At 38.5% G+C, this 15,379-nt stretch overlaps 2 protein-coding genes across 2 annotated transcripts; one reads left to right on the top strand and one right to left on the bottom strand.

Moving 5' to 3' along the window:
• Positions 1 to 566: 566 nt before the first annotated feature.
• On the bottom strand, positions 567 to 12,013 carry LOC134797647 (ell-associated factor Eaf). The gene is made up of 11 exons (XM_063769987.1): positions 11,680 to 12,013; positions 10,929 to 11,054; positions 9,720 to 9,812; positions 9,134 to 9,272; positions 7,070 to 7,188; positions 6,030 to 6,141; positions 5,049 to 5,352; positions 4,590 to 4,692; positions 3,730 to 3,898; positions 2,970 to 3,581; positions 567 to 2,593 (listed from the first exon to the last, which is right to left on the bottom strand). Exons 2-9 carry the CDS (start codon positions 11,023 to 11,025, stop codon positions 3,819 to 3,821), a joined length of 1,047 nt encoding a protein of 348 aa, XP_063626057.1. The 5' UTR covers positions 11,026 to 11,054; positions 11,680 to 12,013; the 3' UTR covers positions 567 to 2,593; positions 2,970 to 3,581; positions 3,730 to 3,818.
• A 1,399-nt stretch (positions 12,014 to 13,412) lies between these two features.
• Positions 13,413 to 15,306, top strand: LOC134797704 (PIH1 domain-containing protein 1-like). Its single transcript, XM_063770057.1, has 5 exons — positions 13,413 to 13,557; positions 13,629 to 13,710; positions 13,792 to 14,369; positions 14,483 to 14,626; positions 15,177 to 15,306. Exons 1-5 carry the CDS (start codon positions 13,489 to 13,491, stop codon positions 15,207 to 15,209), a joined length of 906 nt encoding a protein of 301 aa, XP_063626127.1. The 5' UTR covers positions 13,413 to 13,488; the 3' UTR covers positions 15,210 to 15,306.
• The last annotated feature ends 73 nt before the right edge of the window (positions 15,307 to 15,379 follow it).

Consider the following 15,379-nt stretch of genomic DNA (forward strand, 5'->3'; position numbering starts at 1 on the left):
ACAGTGACAGTTATTTAGTGTGACTGACAGTTAGGTTTTGACACTTGGATTTTTTAAACAAATTATAGCATGGATACAAGTCCTTTTAGCCAATCCTTGAGTTGTGCCAGTAAAGGGGTCAATAGGCAATCGACTGATTACCGTCTTATATCCATAACACACTACCGCACCGCACCTCAACCTTCTACGTTTTAAGGTCTCTATAGGCCAAAGAGTAGTATAATTATAGGCTCTATACATTTAACCTTTAACACTTTGGCTTGCGGTTATAATATAAAAGGGCGTGAAATTCAAATTTGCTATGGGAAGTCAACCCTTATAAAGAAGCATACGCGTACAGGCGCGAATAATACAAATAACATGCCCTCGCTGCTTGCGCAAAGTAGCCCGTGCCAGTTAGGGGGCGTCTATTAACTACGTGAGGTGCTTTTTAGGATCTTGAGCACATCTTGAACTTGAGCCTCCTCTTCCCCTGGTGAGATGTCGTGAGATTTGTCTCGTAATACAGGTATTCAATAATACAGAATACAGGGTAATACAGAGAAAACTAAATCAAACGAAAACGATTCAAAACATTATTTTATTTATTAAAAAAGATGTTATAGTCCAATTATTGTACTGTAACTATTTACAAGAGTTAGTGTACTATGACGTGGCTTGGAAGCACATATAACTTTGACACGTGTATAATATAAATAAAAATATTCGGCAAAACCTAAAATTGAGCAAACAATTTTTAACTAAAACCTAAAATATATCCAAGAAGGTTCAACTTTTCGAGGATGATTAATTCACAAAATCAATGTCTGCTACGCAGTGGTTTTATCCGCATGTTAATATGTATAATTTAATTTAAACCATAATATACAAACACTACTTATACTAACAAGGTCAACATATAAGGTTTTTAGTTATTTATCTTTCACAGATTGAGAATTACTTTTAAAAGTATGTAGTGTAATACGATTATTCAAAACTTGTTCCACCGAATTGCGGGCCTTATTTCTTAACACTTATAAAACTATATGTAGCAACACACTTCACTAGCAACCAAATTCTCTGAAGGCACACAATTTCAGGTTTTGCTAGTACATACGCAACAAACAATAACCTTTTACAATCAGAAACATGATTCCCATATTCTTATATCTAAATTCGTAATATGAAATGTTTTGCCCTCTTCGGTTAAACAGAACCATTAACTAAACCAAACTAATTTGAATATATATTCAGTATGGGAGTAGAATTGGACAAAGCTAATGCTGCTGTGACTCTACAGTGACAAAGTATGGAAGTCTCACCATAAACTATTTTTTTTTATGAAATAATGACGTTTATTGTTAACGTAGACGGACTACAAATTTTAATGTGTATTTATATTTATAATCCCTTACTGACAAGTAGTTATGAGTGCAAGTGGTACAACTGCTGCGGTGTAGTTAACGTGTGCTGTGATTAAGTCTAATAGTCATAATTTCTTTGAATTTTGAAAGTTTGGCGTTTGACAATGCCATACAGCGCCATCTAATTCAGCTAACAAATTTCAGGGCGCCATTTATTCTTAGACTACACCTCTCCTGCATTCAATAACTTTTTGATTGCAATAATATTGCATTGCCTTGGGATCAGCGTGAATAGGAAATAAATAGATAATAAACAGGTAGGTAATTTTAGTATGAATTTCGTTTAGTGATGGTACTGTTTGAACACGTAAGAACCACACGTATGAGAGACGTCCTATTGTTGTTGATATCAAATAAAACTATACATTTTCCAGATGAATACAGGCTTGTATTATGTATATGCTCAGCTTTGTTCATCTCTGGACTGTGCCATGAATAAATTATAGACTAATATTTTAACAGGCCATGACAACTCAAGAGGAACTGTTCAAAATGCTGGTTTGCATGCTGCAAAATGCTATTTTGTGAAAACGCTCTACCTTGTGGCATATTCCAAATAACCCGGTTAGTAGTGAGATCGAATTCTGCCATGGACCCCAATGAATGTTCAAATTCACTTTTAAATAATAATAAAATCGATTTGTATTACGTAATACCTCCAATATTCCTTCATCTAGCTGTACACAAAATATATTATTGCAATTTCATTAAAAATAATATTATAAATAAAACGTAATGTTATGATATAACATTATTACTATAAAGTATAAACAATCTTGGCGTATTCTATATAAATGTATTACAATATTGGCATAAAATATAAGTATCTGTATAAACTTGAGGCACATTTTTTATGTTATGTCACGAATACATAACTGATATTAGTTGTGATTTGCTAAAATGACTAATATTAATCAACTTATTCAGATTATGTACCGTTACTTACTATTTAAGAGTGGCACTTCACTTAGCAGTACATCAGCCAAATATCACGCGCAATAGAGATGCAATACGGTGTGTGAGCGAGACATTGCTATATACGCGCATAGCGCTGTCACGCTCATACACCGGAGCGACGTGCGAATTCACATCAATGTGATAATGATAACCGCGTATATGGCAAATGCAGCCAAGTGACGAAATCATGGCAAGCGTCAAGGCATCAAACTGATAATGATAATGTATGGTTACTAAAAAATCGGGCAAGTGCGAGTCGGACTCGCGCACGAAGGGTTCCGTACCATATAAAAAAAAAAACAAAAAAAAAAGCAAAAAAAAGACGGTCACCCATCCAAGTACTGACCACTCCCGACGTTGCTTAACTTTGGTCAAAAATCACGTTTGTTGTATGGGAGTCCCATTTAAATCTTTATTTTATTCTGTTTTTAGTATTTGTTGTTATAGCGGCAACAGAAATACATCATCTGTGAAAATTTCAACTGTCTAGCTATCACGGTTCGTGAGATACAGCCTGGTGACAGACGGACGGACGGACGGACGGACGGACGGACGGACGGACGGACAGCGAAGTCTTAGTAATAGGGTCCCGTTTTACCCTTTGGGTACGGAACCCTAACAATGAACGAATCCACTGAATTATTTCAATAAAAAAAGTGATACACGGGACATTTATATTCAGAACCTCACACAACCGTCATCATTAAAATGCAAAACTTTAGGACGAAAACGTCAATAAGTATATCAATTCATTTTCCGCAAGAAATACAATAAATACGGCAAAACCATTCAATTAACATAACAATCCCACCGCATCAAAAATGACTAATTCGGTGCTTTCGAACTTATAAAGAATAAATTGAGTCATAAGAACCTAATAGCCGCTGTAACGTAACTTCGATCGTTTGAGAGCGGCTTTTTCCCGGTGACTTCTTATGACTCTTAAATAGGAGTTTATTTTCAGTGGTCTCTCACAAACTATTACTGATACCTAGGCCGAGGTACAGATCAGAAAACCTTGCTTACAAGTTAGGTGAATTTAACCTTATGTGAAAATCAGAACAGTCAACAACACACTTGACACTTGCCATTTACCTCAAGCCTAATGCTGGCAATTTACTTCGCCTTATGTACGCAAATACGGCTCTGCATCTCTTATGTTTTTTACAGTAAGGAAAGAGATGCAACAACAAACTCGGGCATATAAGGCGTAGTGAAGTGCTAGCCTAAAGCCCTGGCTCCATATTGCGCGGCAAACTATCGAACATTGGCTCGCGGGCAGCCGCGCGCAATGTATACCGGGTTGGCTCGCGAGCCAACTCGATCAGATCGAGCCAATGTTCGATAGTTTGCCGCGCGATATGGAGACGGGGCTTAAGATAAGTTACGCGGCAAACATCACGCTTGCCGCCTCGGCGTGTCCGTAGCGAATGTGAAAGGAAGAGGGTTTCCGTGAGGTCAGTCGGAGTCGCTGCCGGACTCCGAGAGGCAGAGATCGTCGTTGAGCAGCTCGCTGGGCAGCGTGGGGCCTGGACCTGCTGGAAAACGTACATTATTGTCATTAAAGGAAACTATAGTTCGGATTCGGAATAGGGTCAGTTGTCGCGCACCTAAGCAACTAAACTTAGTAAGAATGGTCAATATAGCAACGTAACAAGTAACAAGAGAGAAGTTGGGTTTGAAAAAGAAGCGAGAAATTATAGAATAGATAGAGAATAGTTTTTAGATGATTCAAAAGTGGAGCGAGGGACTCGAAGATACCAGTGACGACGACAGACGAAGGCAGCAGTGTGAGCATAATACAGGGATATTTTTTGTTTGTAAGTGGAAGCCAAGTAGTAGCCGGCAAAGTTATGAGGACTACGCAGGCAATTATCGTTGATCGCTCAAGATAGCAAAGGGACTTAATTTAATGCTTGGCCTTAAAGTGTGGTGGATATATTATTTACGTCGATGTACACACAGCAACACTCCGGACTATACATCAGTGGACCTTATTACATAAGGCATAAGGTCCACCGATGTACAGTTAACAGTGTGGGCGACTGTACAATCACCTGTAGTAATATGTACACAACGAAGGCTGCAAAAATATCTAACACGATCTTATTTGTGGAGCCTTGATCGTGTCACATATTTTTGCGGTCTTCGAAGAGTAATATATTATTGCAGGTGACTGGACATATGAATCTGTGTCTAATCTGTGTGTGGAAATAACAAGCGACTGACCGTTGGCGGCCGGCGGCGGCGCGGAGTCGTCGTCGCTGTCGCTGCCGCTGTCCGAGTCGCTGTCGCTCGACGACGACGACGAGCTGTCGTCCGCGGGCGGCTGCTGTGGAAGTATTCAAATAGGTGTTGATTTTTATGAAACTTTTATATGGACACGTAGCTATACATATAAGGTGCGTCCAGACATACAGATATGACGTCGCGCGAGCCAGGGGTGAGACAATTTGATCACATTGACAGGAAGATATGATTAAAAGTATTAAAACATGTCGCTTGACGAGCGAAGCGTCACAACAATTTTATTGAAATTGGTAAATGGAGCCTTTTTTTAAATTTGATTTAAAGTAAAGAAAAAACGTTTCACGTTCGGCAGCATAAGGGCAAGACGCGTCTGAATGTAAAGCATTCAATAGACAATCTGGCTCGGTCGGCGTCTGTGGTGACCGTGAATGTACTCACGACATTGATCTGCGGGTTGGGCGGCCTGTGTTCGGGCGCGCGGTGGTCGGGGCGGGGCTCGCGGGGCTCCGCTCGGGGCTCGCGGGGCTCCGGGCGGGGCTCGCGGGGCTCCGGGCGGGGCTCGCGCGGCTCGGGGCGGGGCTCGGCGTGGTGGCGCGGGTGGCCGTTGTGCGCCGCGTAGCCGTTCAGCTGCGGCGCCGGGGCGGGCGCGGGCGCGGGCGCCGGCGCCGGCGCGGGGCCCGCCAGCTCGTCGAGCCCGATCATAGGCAGCGAGGCTAGCGTGCTGTTGCCGCCGCCCGACCACCTGAAAAATTACACAAATGTTACAGAGTCCTATACACACTTTTTTTGTGGCCATAATCAAGAATCAAGCATTTTATTCGTGGTAAACTTAAAGCTAAGATTACATACAAACAATCATTACATATAATCAAGGTAGAAAGCGACTTCGTACAAACGGTTAATGATTTTCAGCCCGACGCGATGATTTGTGAGGCTAACCCCCGATCTTAGGTTACCTGTTGCGTTGTATTTGTACCACGAACCGCCTCACCTACTAGATAAATCGTGTAAGAATTCTTATTTCTATACTGATTTAGTGTGAAGCGCGACCGCTTATTTCCTTCGACCACGTACTGACGTAAATTAAAAACATTTACGAAAGTTGGGTTCCACAAATGTGAGCTGTTATAATATAAAATGATGTACGGTACCCACAATTTTTAGCAGAGTTGCTCGCGACGTTCGCATTTCACGTACACATTTCATGAGTGGAAAAGTGATAAACAAAATCAATACATAACCCCTTTTGGAGTTCTTCCTTTGAATGTAATAAAGCATAAGATTAACGAACTAGGAAATACTAAGCAGCTGAAAAATCATGAAGAAATATAGTTTTTTTTCTAAATATTAGAAAGAAATCTTGTCTACATATTAGATAACTATGTGGTGTCTTGTAGATTGTAATTGGTAGGTACTCACGGCGCGGCCTGCGGGGGGGAGGTCTTGAAGCGCTGCGGCGAGCGAAGCATGTTGGGCGGTGTTTTCTGCGCGCCGCCGTAGCGAGCCGCCTGGCTGCCCGGCGCCGGCGCCGCTGAAATACCACACAAGATTTAGACTTCTTTATTACACAACATAAGGAGAGGAAGACCGAATCGCTCGTTTTTGGACCATCCTAAAGAGAAAGTCATCGTAGTATTGTCGTAGTGACACATTAGGAGCTCAAGACAGTGGCAGAGAGAAGAGAATGGCGATTATTCCACCGATCCATGTGCCTTTTTATAGAACTTTTTTGTGCATGGTCCGATTGCACTTGAAATCTAAAGTTTCAAAAGGTAAAACCAATATCAAAATCAACATTTGTGTAGGTATATGACAGGTCTGATACAAATATGCAGCAAAAGTGCATACCCAATTTATAAATGGAACTAATTCATAAAGTGGGTATGCACTTTTGCAGCTCGCTGTACAGTACATAAGCTAGAATCGGAAGTGACCGCCATTTTAAACATTTGACCTAATAATTCAATTGCGTTAGTCAGTGATTCATCACTTTCATCAGTCAATTGTTGTAAATAAGGCACAGAATAGCGGACGAAAAAAAGTTACTTAACATGCGTAGTGTTCTTGAAATTTGTATGGCGAGTCTTAAAAAAAGTGGCCGATTTTCCCGAACGTTTTTAACCCATCTATTTGATCTGTTATGTGTTAGTGTATCTGCACCTACTTATAACAAACATCAGCGGCAGCGGCTTCTGCGCGACTCTTGTCTGATAACAAACTGAATAGGGTATTTGACTACTACTCAAATCAGTTTCTTTTTTCGAACTGTCAAAACGATTTGCTACTTTGGAATTTATATAAAACCCTAGCATGTGACGTCACAGGTTTTAAAATAGAAATTGTGTCTAAAAATAACTGCTGTCTACGTTTCTCTATAAATCTTCTGGTGCTTTATTTATTGCATGGTGTAAAATAATTGATTTTGAATACAGTCAAATACCCTATTATGGCATTCGTACCCGTGTTGTGTGTGCGGCGGTTGGTGGCGACGCGCGTGCGGCTCGTGGAGCGCTGCGTGGTGTTGGTGAGCTCGCTGGTCACCGGTGTCAGCGGTCGCGGCTTCTGCGCCGACTCTTGTCTGCACCGATAACAATTAAACATGTCAATATTTAGGGATATCATACACAGCGGGAATGGGAACCGGGTTAAATAGGGTCCGTACATGTTGGAGGGTCTGCCATCTTGTGGCCTGAATCGGAAAAAAATGTGTACATGTACATTGCCGAAGCAAGAGCTACCATCTACCGTTCTCGTCGGTACGTTTCCTTGTGCATAATAGGTTCTGCCATCTTATGGGCTACATCGGAAGCTTAAACGACACATTTACGCCTCGCGCCAAAAATCTGACGGCTCCTATGCTGTCCCCTATAGTTCATGCACGGGGCCCATAGCAAATTACGATTTTTTCGAGCTACAGGACATTAGATAATCATGGTGCCAGTTCGGCAATTCCTCAATAGATGTAAACCCTCATACCCGGTTAAACTTCTCTTTTAAACAATTGGAGTTTACATGATTTTCTGTGTATTAGGGTAGTATTCCATTTGTCCAATATCTTGGGCCAATGTCATTGCGTCTCACTCTCTCATTAAGCAAAATGTGAGACGAAATTCACATTAGACAATCAAATTGGACAGGTGGAAAATACCACTCTTACATACCTACATGTTGGAGGTGTTTATAAAATGACCTGATGCAGTGTCAAAACATTTCGAGATTGCTATGTACGGTGCTACGGTGTATAATGAATCAGTAAACTTAATTAATTAATGCAAAATTGCATACAATGCGAGCAACTGACACATATAGAATGTTTCAAATGTCTATTAAGTAAGCTTAAATTGAAAATGGGATGAATTTATAAAATATAGGTATGTAACATATATATATCTATATATAAGTAAGTAAGTCGTCGGGTGACTGACTTCTACTGGAAGGTAGAAGTCAGTCACCCGACGACTATCTGTTTTACGGATGGCTCTAGAAGAAGCTCAACGAAACTAGCAGGAGCAGGCATAGTAATCCCTAAACTGGGAGAGAAGGTATCAATACCGTTGGGTAGGTATGCTAGCGTATTTCAAGCAGAGGTATGTGCAATAGCGCGCTGTGCACATATAATTAAAGAGAGTGTGCAGCAAGAAGGCGCTGTTGTAATATATACCGATAGCCAAGCAGCACTGAAGGCACTAAAGAAAACATCGGTTACCTCCTCCCTTGTGAGAGAATGTCGGGAGGAGCTTAACTCGATAGGCAAACGAAGAAGCGTCACGGTGGCATGGGTACCAGGACACCAAGGAGTGACGGGTAATGAGAAAGCGGACGAGATGGCAAGGATGGGGGCGGAAACGGATCACATTGGTCCGGAACCGGCTCTACCTATGTCAGCGGACGTCACGAAGGGAGTCATAGAGAAGGTAAAAGAGATGGAAGCACAAAGAGAATGGGAAGAAGAAACTGGATGTAGACAGTCGAAGATGATGATCAAAGGCATAGATCACAGGAGAACCAGGTATCTTCTGAAACTAGGTAAGAGTAGTCTGAGACTTCTGACAGGCATTATTACAGGTCATAATACTCTCAATAGACACCTTAAGATAATGGAGATTAGCAGAGATGCCTCCTGTCCACACTGTGGTAAGGAGGAGACTAGCTTACACCTACTAGCAGAATGTATCATGTATGCGGCACCGCGATATAATACATTCGGCAAAGACACACTAAAAGAGAACGAACTAAAGGACGTCGAACTCAAAGATGTCCTTCTGTTCTGCAGGAAAACAAGACGATTTGAGGAGAATGGTGAGGGAATGCCGCCGGGACAGTAACCTGCAGCTCCGACTCCAGGGAATCGGGCTGAATGAACGCGACACGCGATCGACAGCCCGCCTGCTTCCGGCCAGGCGTCCCTACACTACATCTACATCTACATATATAAGTAAAGTATTATGAAGGAAATTAAATGTAGAATATAATAATAGTCTTTATTCTTTACAAAAATAGTTACCAACAAACTTAACACCCACCTTGTCTTCTTAACCTGTATATTGCTGGAGAGCTTCTCCAGGGTTATCTCCCCGGTGACTCTGTCTATGATGAGCACGCATTCCTTCGTGTATGGTCTTTGGCTGCCTTTGAATACAGTTTGTGGAACTCCAGCACCATCTATAATGCACAAAAAGAATCAATAAACAATAACTAAATTTTTTTTTTACTTTTTGTTTTGCAGATTTTTCACATTCACATATTTAAAAATAATGCTTAATACATATACATTGGATTTCCTATAAGCATGAGAATCATCAAGGGGGGACAGCTGCCTCCCCCCAGAGAACAAAATTTCTAACTAAATGTATGCCCCTCTCCCTCCCCTTGGCCATCGGCCATATAAATTGCCCTCCTTCCCCCACCCTTGCCCATCCGCTGGCGACGCCCTTGCCTATAAGCCAATGATAATGTGAATACTCGTTTTGGAGACACCCATGGATGATTTTTATTTTTAAACCTTTTTCCTTCAAGAGGATATTACATATTCAAAGTCTATAATTGCACTGGCTTGCACAGGACTAAAATTTCGTCAGGGTAGGTGATAATTGAATTGTTATTGCTTACCCAAATGTGGCACGGTCACAGTCACTTGGTTATTGATGCCTACATCCACTGTAGCCATTTTGTTAACATCCACAGAAGCAGGTTTGAAGTCATCTGCAAGTATTATCCATGTTGAAATTATATACATTATACATTGAGTTGCTTTGCAAATGTAACTACTTCATTAGTAGTGATAACTTCAATTATGTTAAAATACAAGTCAGGAGTGTCTATTGCATAACCTTCCTACTTATAATCAGGCCTGTTTGATAGTGGGGAAGGAAAAATAAAGTATTTCTAGGTACATGCTACGATCCTTACACTTTTTTCGTCATTTACTTCCATAACATCTTCATATTCTTCATGCATGCTTTGTGTATTCTTAAATGGAACAATTCTAGAGTTCTTTCAAATTGCTTGAAATAAATTGGGTAGGTAATCCAAGTGGCCCTTCCAATTCTTCTTTTGTTTTTTCTTGGTTAATCTGCTTTCATTCATTCTCTCAACATCTCCAATCTAAACCTACACATACACTTCTCTTTTTTATCATTCAATATAATTTCCCAGCACTTCTCTCTTGCAAATCATGGATTTACTTATAATTATTATAAAGGTGTATAATTAAGGAAAATTGTCCAATTCTCATTCATTCATTTAACCAAGCATCTTTAAAGTTTGTGGCTCATATTTCTGTTTAATGTCTTAGGTAAGGCCTATGTCTGATCTTTTTATTATTTTATACAACATTTATTTCAATTGAATTATTGTGTCTACATTTAAAACAAAACAAATCAAAATATTTAAAAAGATTAATCTATTTAGTTCTAGACAAATGGAAATAATGAAATACTAAAACACTGCTATAATATTGTGAATAAAATCCATCCATGTAATGGTTATTTTATCTTAAATTTTATCAGTTAATTATATATATAATTGTTTTTATATAGAGGGGGAATGCATTACGCATACCACCCACACACGGGGACGGGCCTGGGAAGGTTATGTGGGACTCCTGTACAGGCAAATGGGACCCCTGGTTTACCCACTAAAACCTCTCTGTTGCCGCCTCACTGCTATACGGCGAGGTCCCAGGCACACCAGAGTACTCTTCCACAACCACGCCAGTGGCCGTCCAGACTCGGACCCGACTCTTGGGGAAAACCACCAATACTCCTCAGCTATGCATATCTAACTCACTGCTCTTGAAAACCGGTACTAAATACTTACATTTAATGGTGTGGTACTGCGAAGACTTGTTATTAGTAAAGCTGGCTCCTAGTTTCAGCTCTCTCACATCATAGTTCAGGCTGTGCTTGTCTGCCATTGCTAACAGTTTTATGCCATGTATATAAACTTCACTGTAACAGAAAAGATTACGATACATTATGAAATAATATGCAAATATTAAATCAGACTTGCAATATAAATATGTTTAATTTTAGAATTTCATTTCAATTAATACAAGCTGAACAACACTGTCATTTGTCGTACTGGTAAAATATTGCTTGAACATGTAGGTAGAAGTTATGGTTACATCACATGACTTGCTAATGTTTAAAACTAGAGTACCTAAAGTTATTTGTTAAATAGGTCAAGATACCAAACTCTCACTAGACTGAAATTAGTTAAAAAGTTAAATTTACAAATTAGGTTACCTTTTATATTAGTGTACATTTGATCTTGTTATAAGATGACTATTATATCAATTATATGGGACTTGATTGAGGAAAATACTTTTTTTTTCAATAATATTCGAATAACATTCCATTCTATAGGTATGTACATGTAGATCAGTTAAATCTGATAACAAATTCAATGTAATTTTGAGAAAAAACGAAATCGATTTAATAAAATATACACTCTGACCTTTAATCACTTAACAACTTATAGAAAATAATTAACTAATGGTTTTTTATTTAATTAGCAAAATGAATTATCAGACTTTTAAAATAAATGCAAATTGTAGACAGTCAAAAACTTACACAATCAGAACAAACTCCTTTCTCTAGTTTGACTTTCCCAGCTCTTTTGTAAAGATCTCAGGTCATTTATATGCCTTGGTGCACTTATCTATGCAGCCCCTACATAAATGTCTGTATCTAAGGTAAACTGCACACGTTATCAACACGGGCTGCTACAGCTGACTATATTTTCTCATTTTTTTTACCATGTAACAAAATCAATTTTCTACAATATGTTCAATAGACTAATTAATGCATAGTGACATGTACTTCCTATAGTTACATTTGAGAATGTACTTAGAGCTCAAAAGCCAGAAAGGAAAGTTCAAATTGTTAAAATATGGCAATCGAATCCGAAGACGGCACGAATGATACTGATACCCTTACCTTTGCTTGCTCGCCGAGGTTATGGGTTATCTATCTCTTGAAAACAGCTGTCATCGTTAGAACACCTCATGAACGGTTGATTTAACTGGACACGTTCAACTAATATGGCTGTAACTGAATTAAAACTAAGTATTTTTTAGTAACATGAACTTGTGTCTTAAGCTTTCGACCTATTTCTTTTTTCTTTTCTTGACGGCTCTTGTTAGTTGGTTCTCGTTGGCGAATGTCTAACGCAGAATTTTAATTTTTAACCGTTCACCTTGAATCTCCGAAAATGTCTCCTTTTATCCAGCGATTGTAGCCAATGACGAGTATTCGCAAAAGGGCTTTCAAAGATTTGATTGGTACATTTAGAGGGAAGTAAGAGAATATGTCATAGATGTAATATACTTAAAGATTATGTCTAAGCGAGCTGTCACTGAGACCACTTTTGTTTAGTGTACGATTAACAATGTAACTCCACCTTGCTGTAGCCATGTCGATAAAGTCATATCGATAAACTATCGACATTTCTTGCAATTTTAATTTTATACTTGGTCAAGCAGATCTTGTCAGTAGAAAAAGGCGGCAAATTTGAAAAATGTAGGCGCGAAGGGATATCGTCTCATAGAAAATTTGAATTTCGCGCCTTTTTTTACTGACATGATTTGCTTGACCATCTATACTTCAAAGGTTTAACGATACCTAAAATGAACAAAAACGCTTTTATTCTTTATTGTGGTTATCAGATCACAATTTTATCGTCACGCCCCAGCAGGGAACCAAGGGAAAGTTCAGATATTTAATTAAAATACATAAATACCTACCAAAATATGTGTTCCGCAATAATTGAATTTTATTATTATATTCTAATATATTCATTATCCATTAGCATTTCAATTATGTTTATGTTTAACGAAGATATTGAAGCTTCAATTAATAGTATTTCGTTCCGCTGTGTAGCGTTTATCGATATATAACATGATTAAAATCGACTTTTACATCCCTAAAAGAGCACACATACACGTTTTTATGCACACATACACAGCCTGGATGCACCAAAAAAGGCAACACTTTGATTTGAAGTTCATCTTGTCAACAGTATTGTTGTCCTTTTTTGACAAATGGCATTTTTAAAAGAGCGAGGAGAGAGAAGTGATACTAGTTGCTGCGCCGTCAAAGTGAACAGACAACGTTAGGGCCTTGGAATATGTGTCAAAAGATTTGTTTTTGTTTGCTTTTTTTACTGTTTTTACTCTCTTGTCGTTTAATTTACACTGTTTGAGGCAACTCTATAATCGCCACATAAAGTGATATGCCATATGACTGTCAGTGTCGTTGTCAGTCAACTTGTCACTGTCACCGAACTCGGTTGCAAAACTTGCAAAATTTCGTTGTTTCATTTTGTTATTTCGAATTATCGAATAATCTTGTTTCCATAGGAACAATAAAAAAACAAAATGTCTAAAAATTCCATAACTTTAGATGTGGACCCTACCATAATGGAGAATAATATGAGAATTGTTAAGGTGAAACATAGCTACAAATATTTTTTGATTTTATTTGAGGTGGGTAACTATAACTGTTTATTTCTTTTCAGGAAAATCATGTTGAAGAGGAGTTCAGTAGACTTTTGGCTTCTGTAGATACTGTCCCAGCGAAAATCGTGAAGCCAAGGCCAGGTAAATAGGGCATTGATTTAAATTACCTTTTAGAATGGAAAGACTCACTATCAAATAATACAAGGAACTTAACGTTTTCAGGATTCTGTGTTAAAACTTTTACAAAGCCAGACAACAAAAAAGTGTTTGTGAACATTTGTCTTACTGAAGCTATTCCGTCTCCTCGAGATATTACAAATGATGAGCTAATGCAAATTCTCAGTTCTGAGGACCCTTCATCTTATAGGGTGCCCATGAGCATTGGTGAGGGGCGAACTGAGCCAGACAGATCTGGTGCCCCAGCAACTGTGTATGACGTTGCTATAAACCCAGAATTCTTTAAAAAGATAGAGAAAGATGATTTATTCCAGACATTTTTCCTCACTGTTGTGTTTGAAGGTCTTCAAGATAAGTATCAGTTTGAAATTGAGATGCAGAAATTCACTGTATTAAAGAATAGGAAATCTATAGGTACACTGCAGTCTCACAGAATACAAGTAAGAGATGTGAAGCATTGTGAGGAGACAGTGAAGCCTCTCATTGAGGAAATTAGCGAGAAACCAAACCGTAAGGTGACCGAGATTCCAGTAGTTAAGAAAGAAATAGTTTACAGAGTAAGAAGAGAACCGCCAACTGGTCAGATTGAGTACTTGCTAGCAGAGTTTAAGATACCTTCATCAGTGAGTAAAGTTTCAAAACATCTAATCCAGCAGCTGAAATGCAATACAATAAAAAATAAAATTTATTGAACAATTAATTATTTAATAGATAAATAATAATAAATAACTTGCAGGTGGAATTGAAGGACTTGAATCTAGAAGTGGGAGAAGATCGGTTGGTTCTGGACTCCAAGGGAGTGTACGATCAAGTGGACTTCTTCCTGCCTTGCAGTGTTGACCATGATATCATTGATGCCACACTCAACAGGAATAATGATGTAAGTCCTCTGAACAATTCTGGTAAAGTTGGGTAAATTATGACTGGCCACGTAAGAATATGCCATTTAGTTATTAGACAACAATTTTTTTAACTTATTCAGATACTAAATTTCCTTTTAACTTTTTAACTGCCATAGAATTTTTCATTGAGCGCCGGCAGTACGAAAAGTTTTGTCTTAATTATCAGACTGCTGTGAAATTATACCGGCCGATCTTGTATGACTTACATCATATCAGTATACAGTGCGTAAAAAGGTTAACTTGGGTTAGATAACAGTACTGTTGTTGGGTGATGTCGGAGTTAGGAGTTTTTCTTGTCACTTGTTGCCTTGGTTACATTACTTACATTGCGCTGGACAACTCTAAAAACCTGATTTTATGCTGTATGTTAAGAAGTGGTATGTCCTTTTCCAAATTGATTGAAATCAGTTCAGGTGTGAGGAAGGACAGACATCTAAATGATCAAACTTTCACTTTTATAATATTAGTATGATATAAGATACTTGTGATTTTCTAAAATTTTAATATTAAGAAACATTTTATTTTCAGATGCTGTTTGTGAAGATGCCGATTATCCATTAAAATAAATATCTGTGTCTTGAAAAAGGACTACAAGAATGTTATTATTATAATTATAAATATGAGAAAATATATCAATAAAAATTCATAATTTCAATAAGTTATTTATTTATAAAAAAATATCTTTAAGAGATGATCCTAAAAATAGGACAAGTGGATTATTATCACATTTT

The sequence above is a fragment of the Cydia splendana genome, chromosome 1 (genome assembly GCF_910591565.1).
Source record: "Cydia splendana chromosome 1, ilCydSple1.2, whole genome shotgun sequence".
Classification (NCBI taxonomy): Eukaryota; Metazoa; Arthropoda; class Insecta; order Lepidoptera; family Tortricidae; genus Cydia; species Cydia splendana.

Coding starts and splice junctions, on each gene's coding strand:
- LOC134797647 (XM_063769987.1), bottom strand. CDS start 11,025: ATGGCAGACAAGCACAGCCTGAACTATGATGTGAGAGAGCTGAAACTA. Junction 9,813..10,928: donor GCAGTACCACACCATTAAAT/GTAAGTATTTAG, acceptor TAATACTTGCAG/ATGACTTCAAACCTGCTTCT. Junction 5,353..6,029: donor TCCCCCCCGCAGGCCGCGCC/GTGAGTACCTAC, acceptor GTAATTTTTCAG/GTGGTCGGGCGGCGGCAACA.
- LOC134797704 (XM_063770057.1), top strand. CDS start 13,489: ATGTCTAAAAATTCCATAACTTTAGATGTGGACCCTACCATAATGGAG. Junction 13,558..13,628: donor ATAATATGAGAATTGTTAAG/GTGAAACATAGC, acceptor ATTTCTTTTCAG/GAAAATCATGTTGAAGAGGA. Junction 14,627..15,176: donor CACTCAACAGGAATAATGAT/GTAAGTCCTCTG, acceptor TTTTATTTTCAG/ATGCTGTTTGTGAAGATGCC.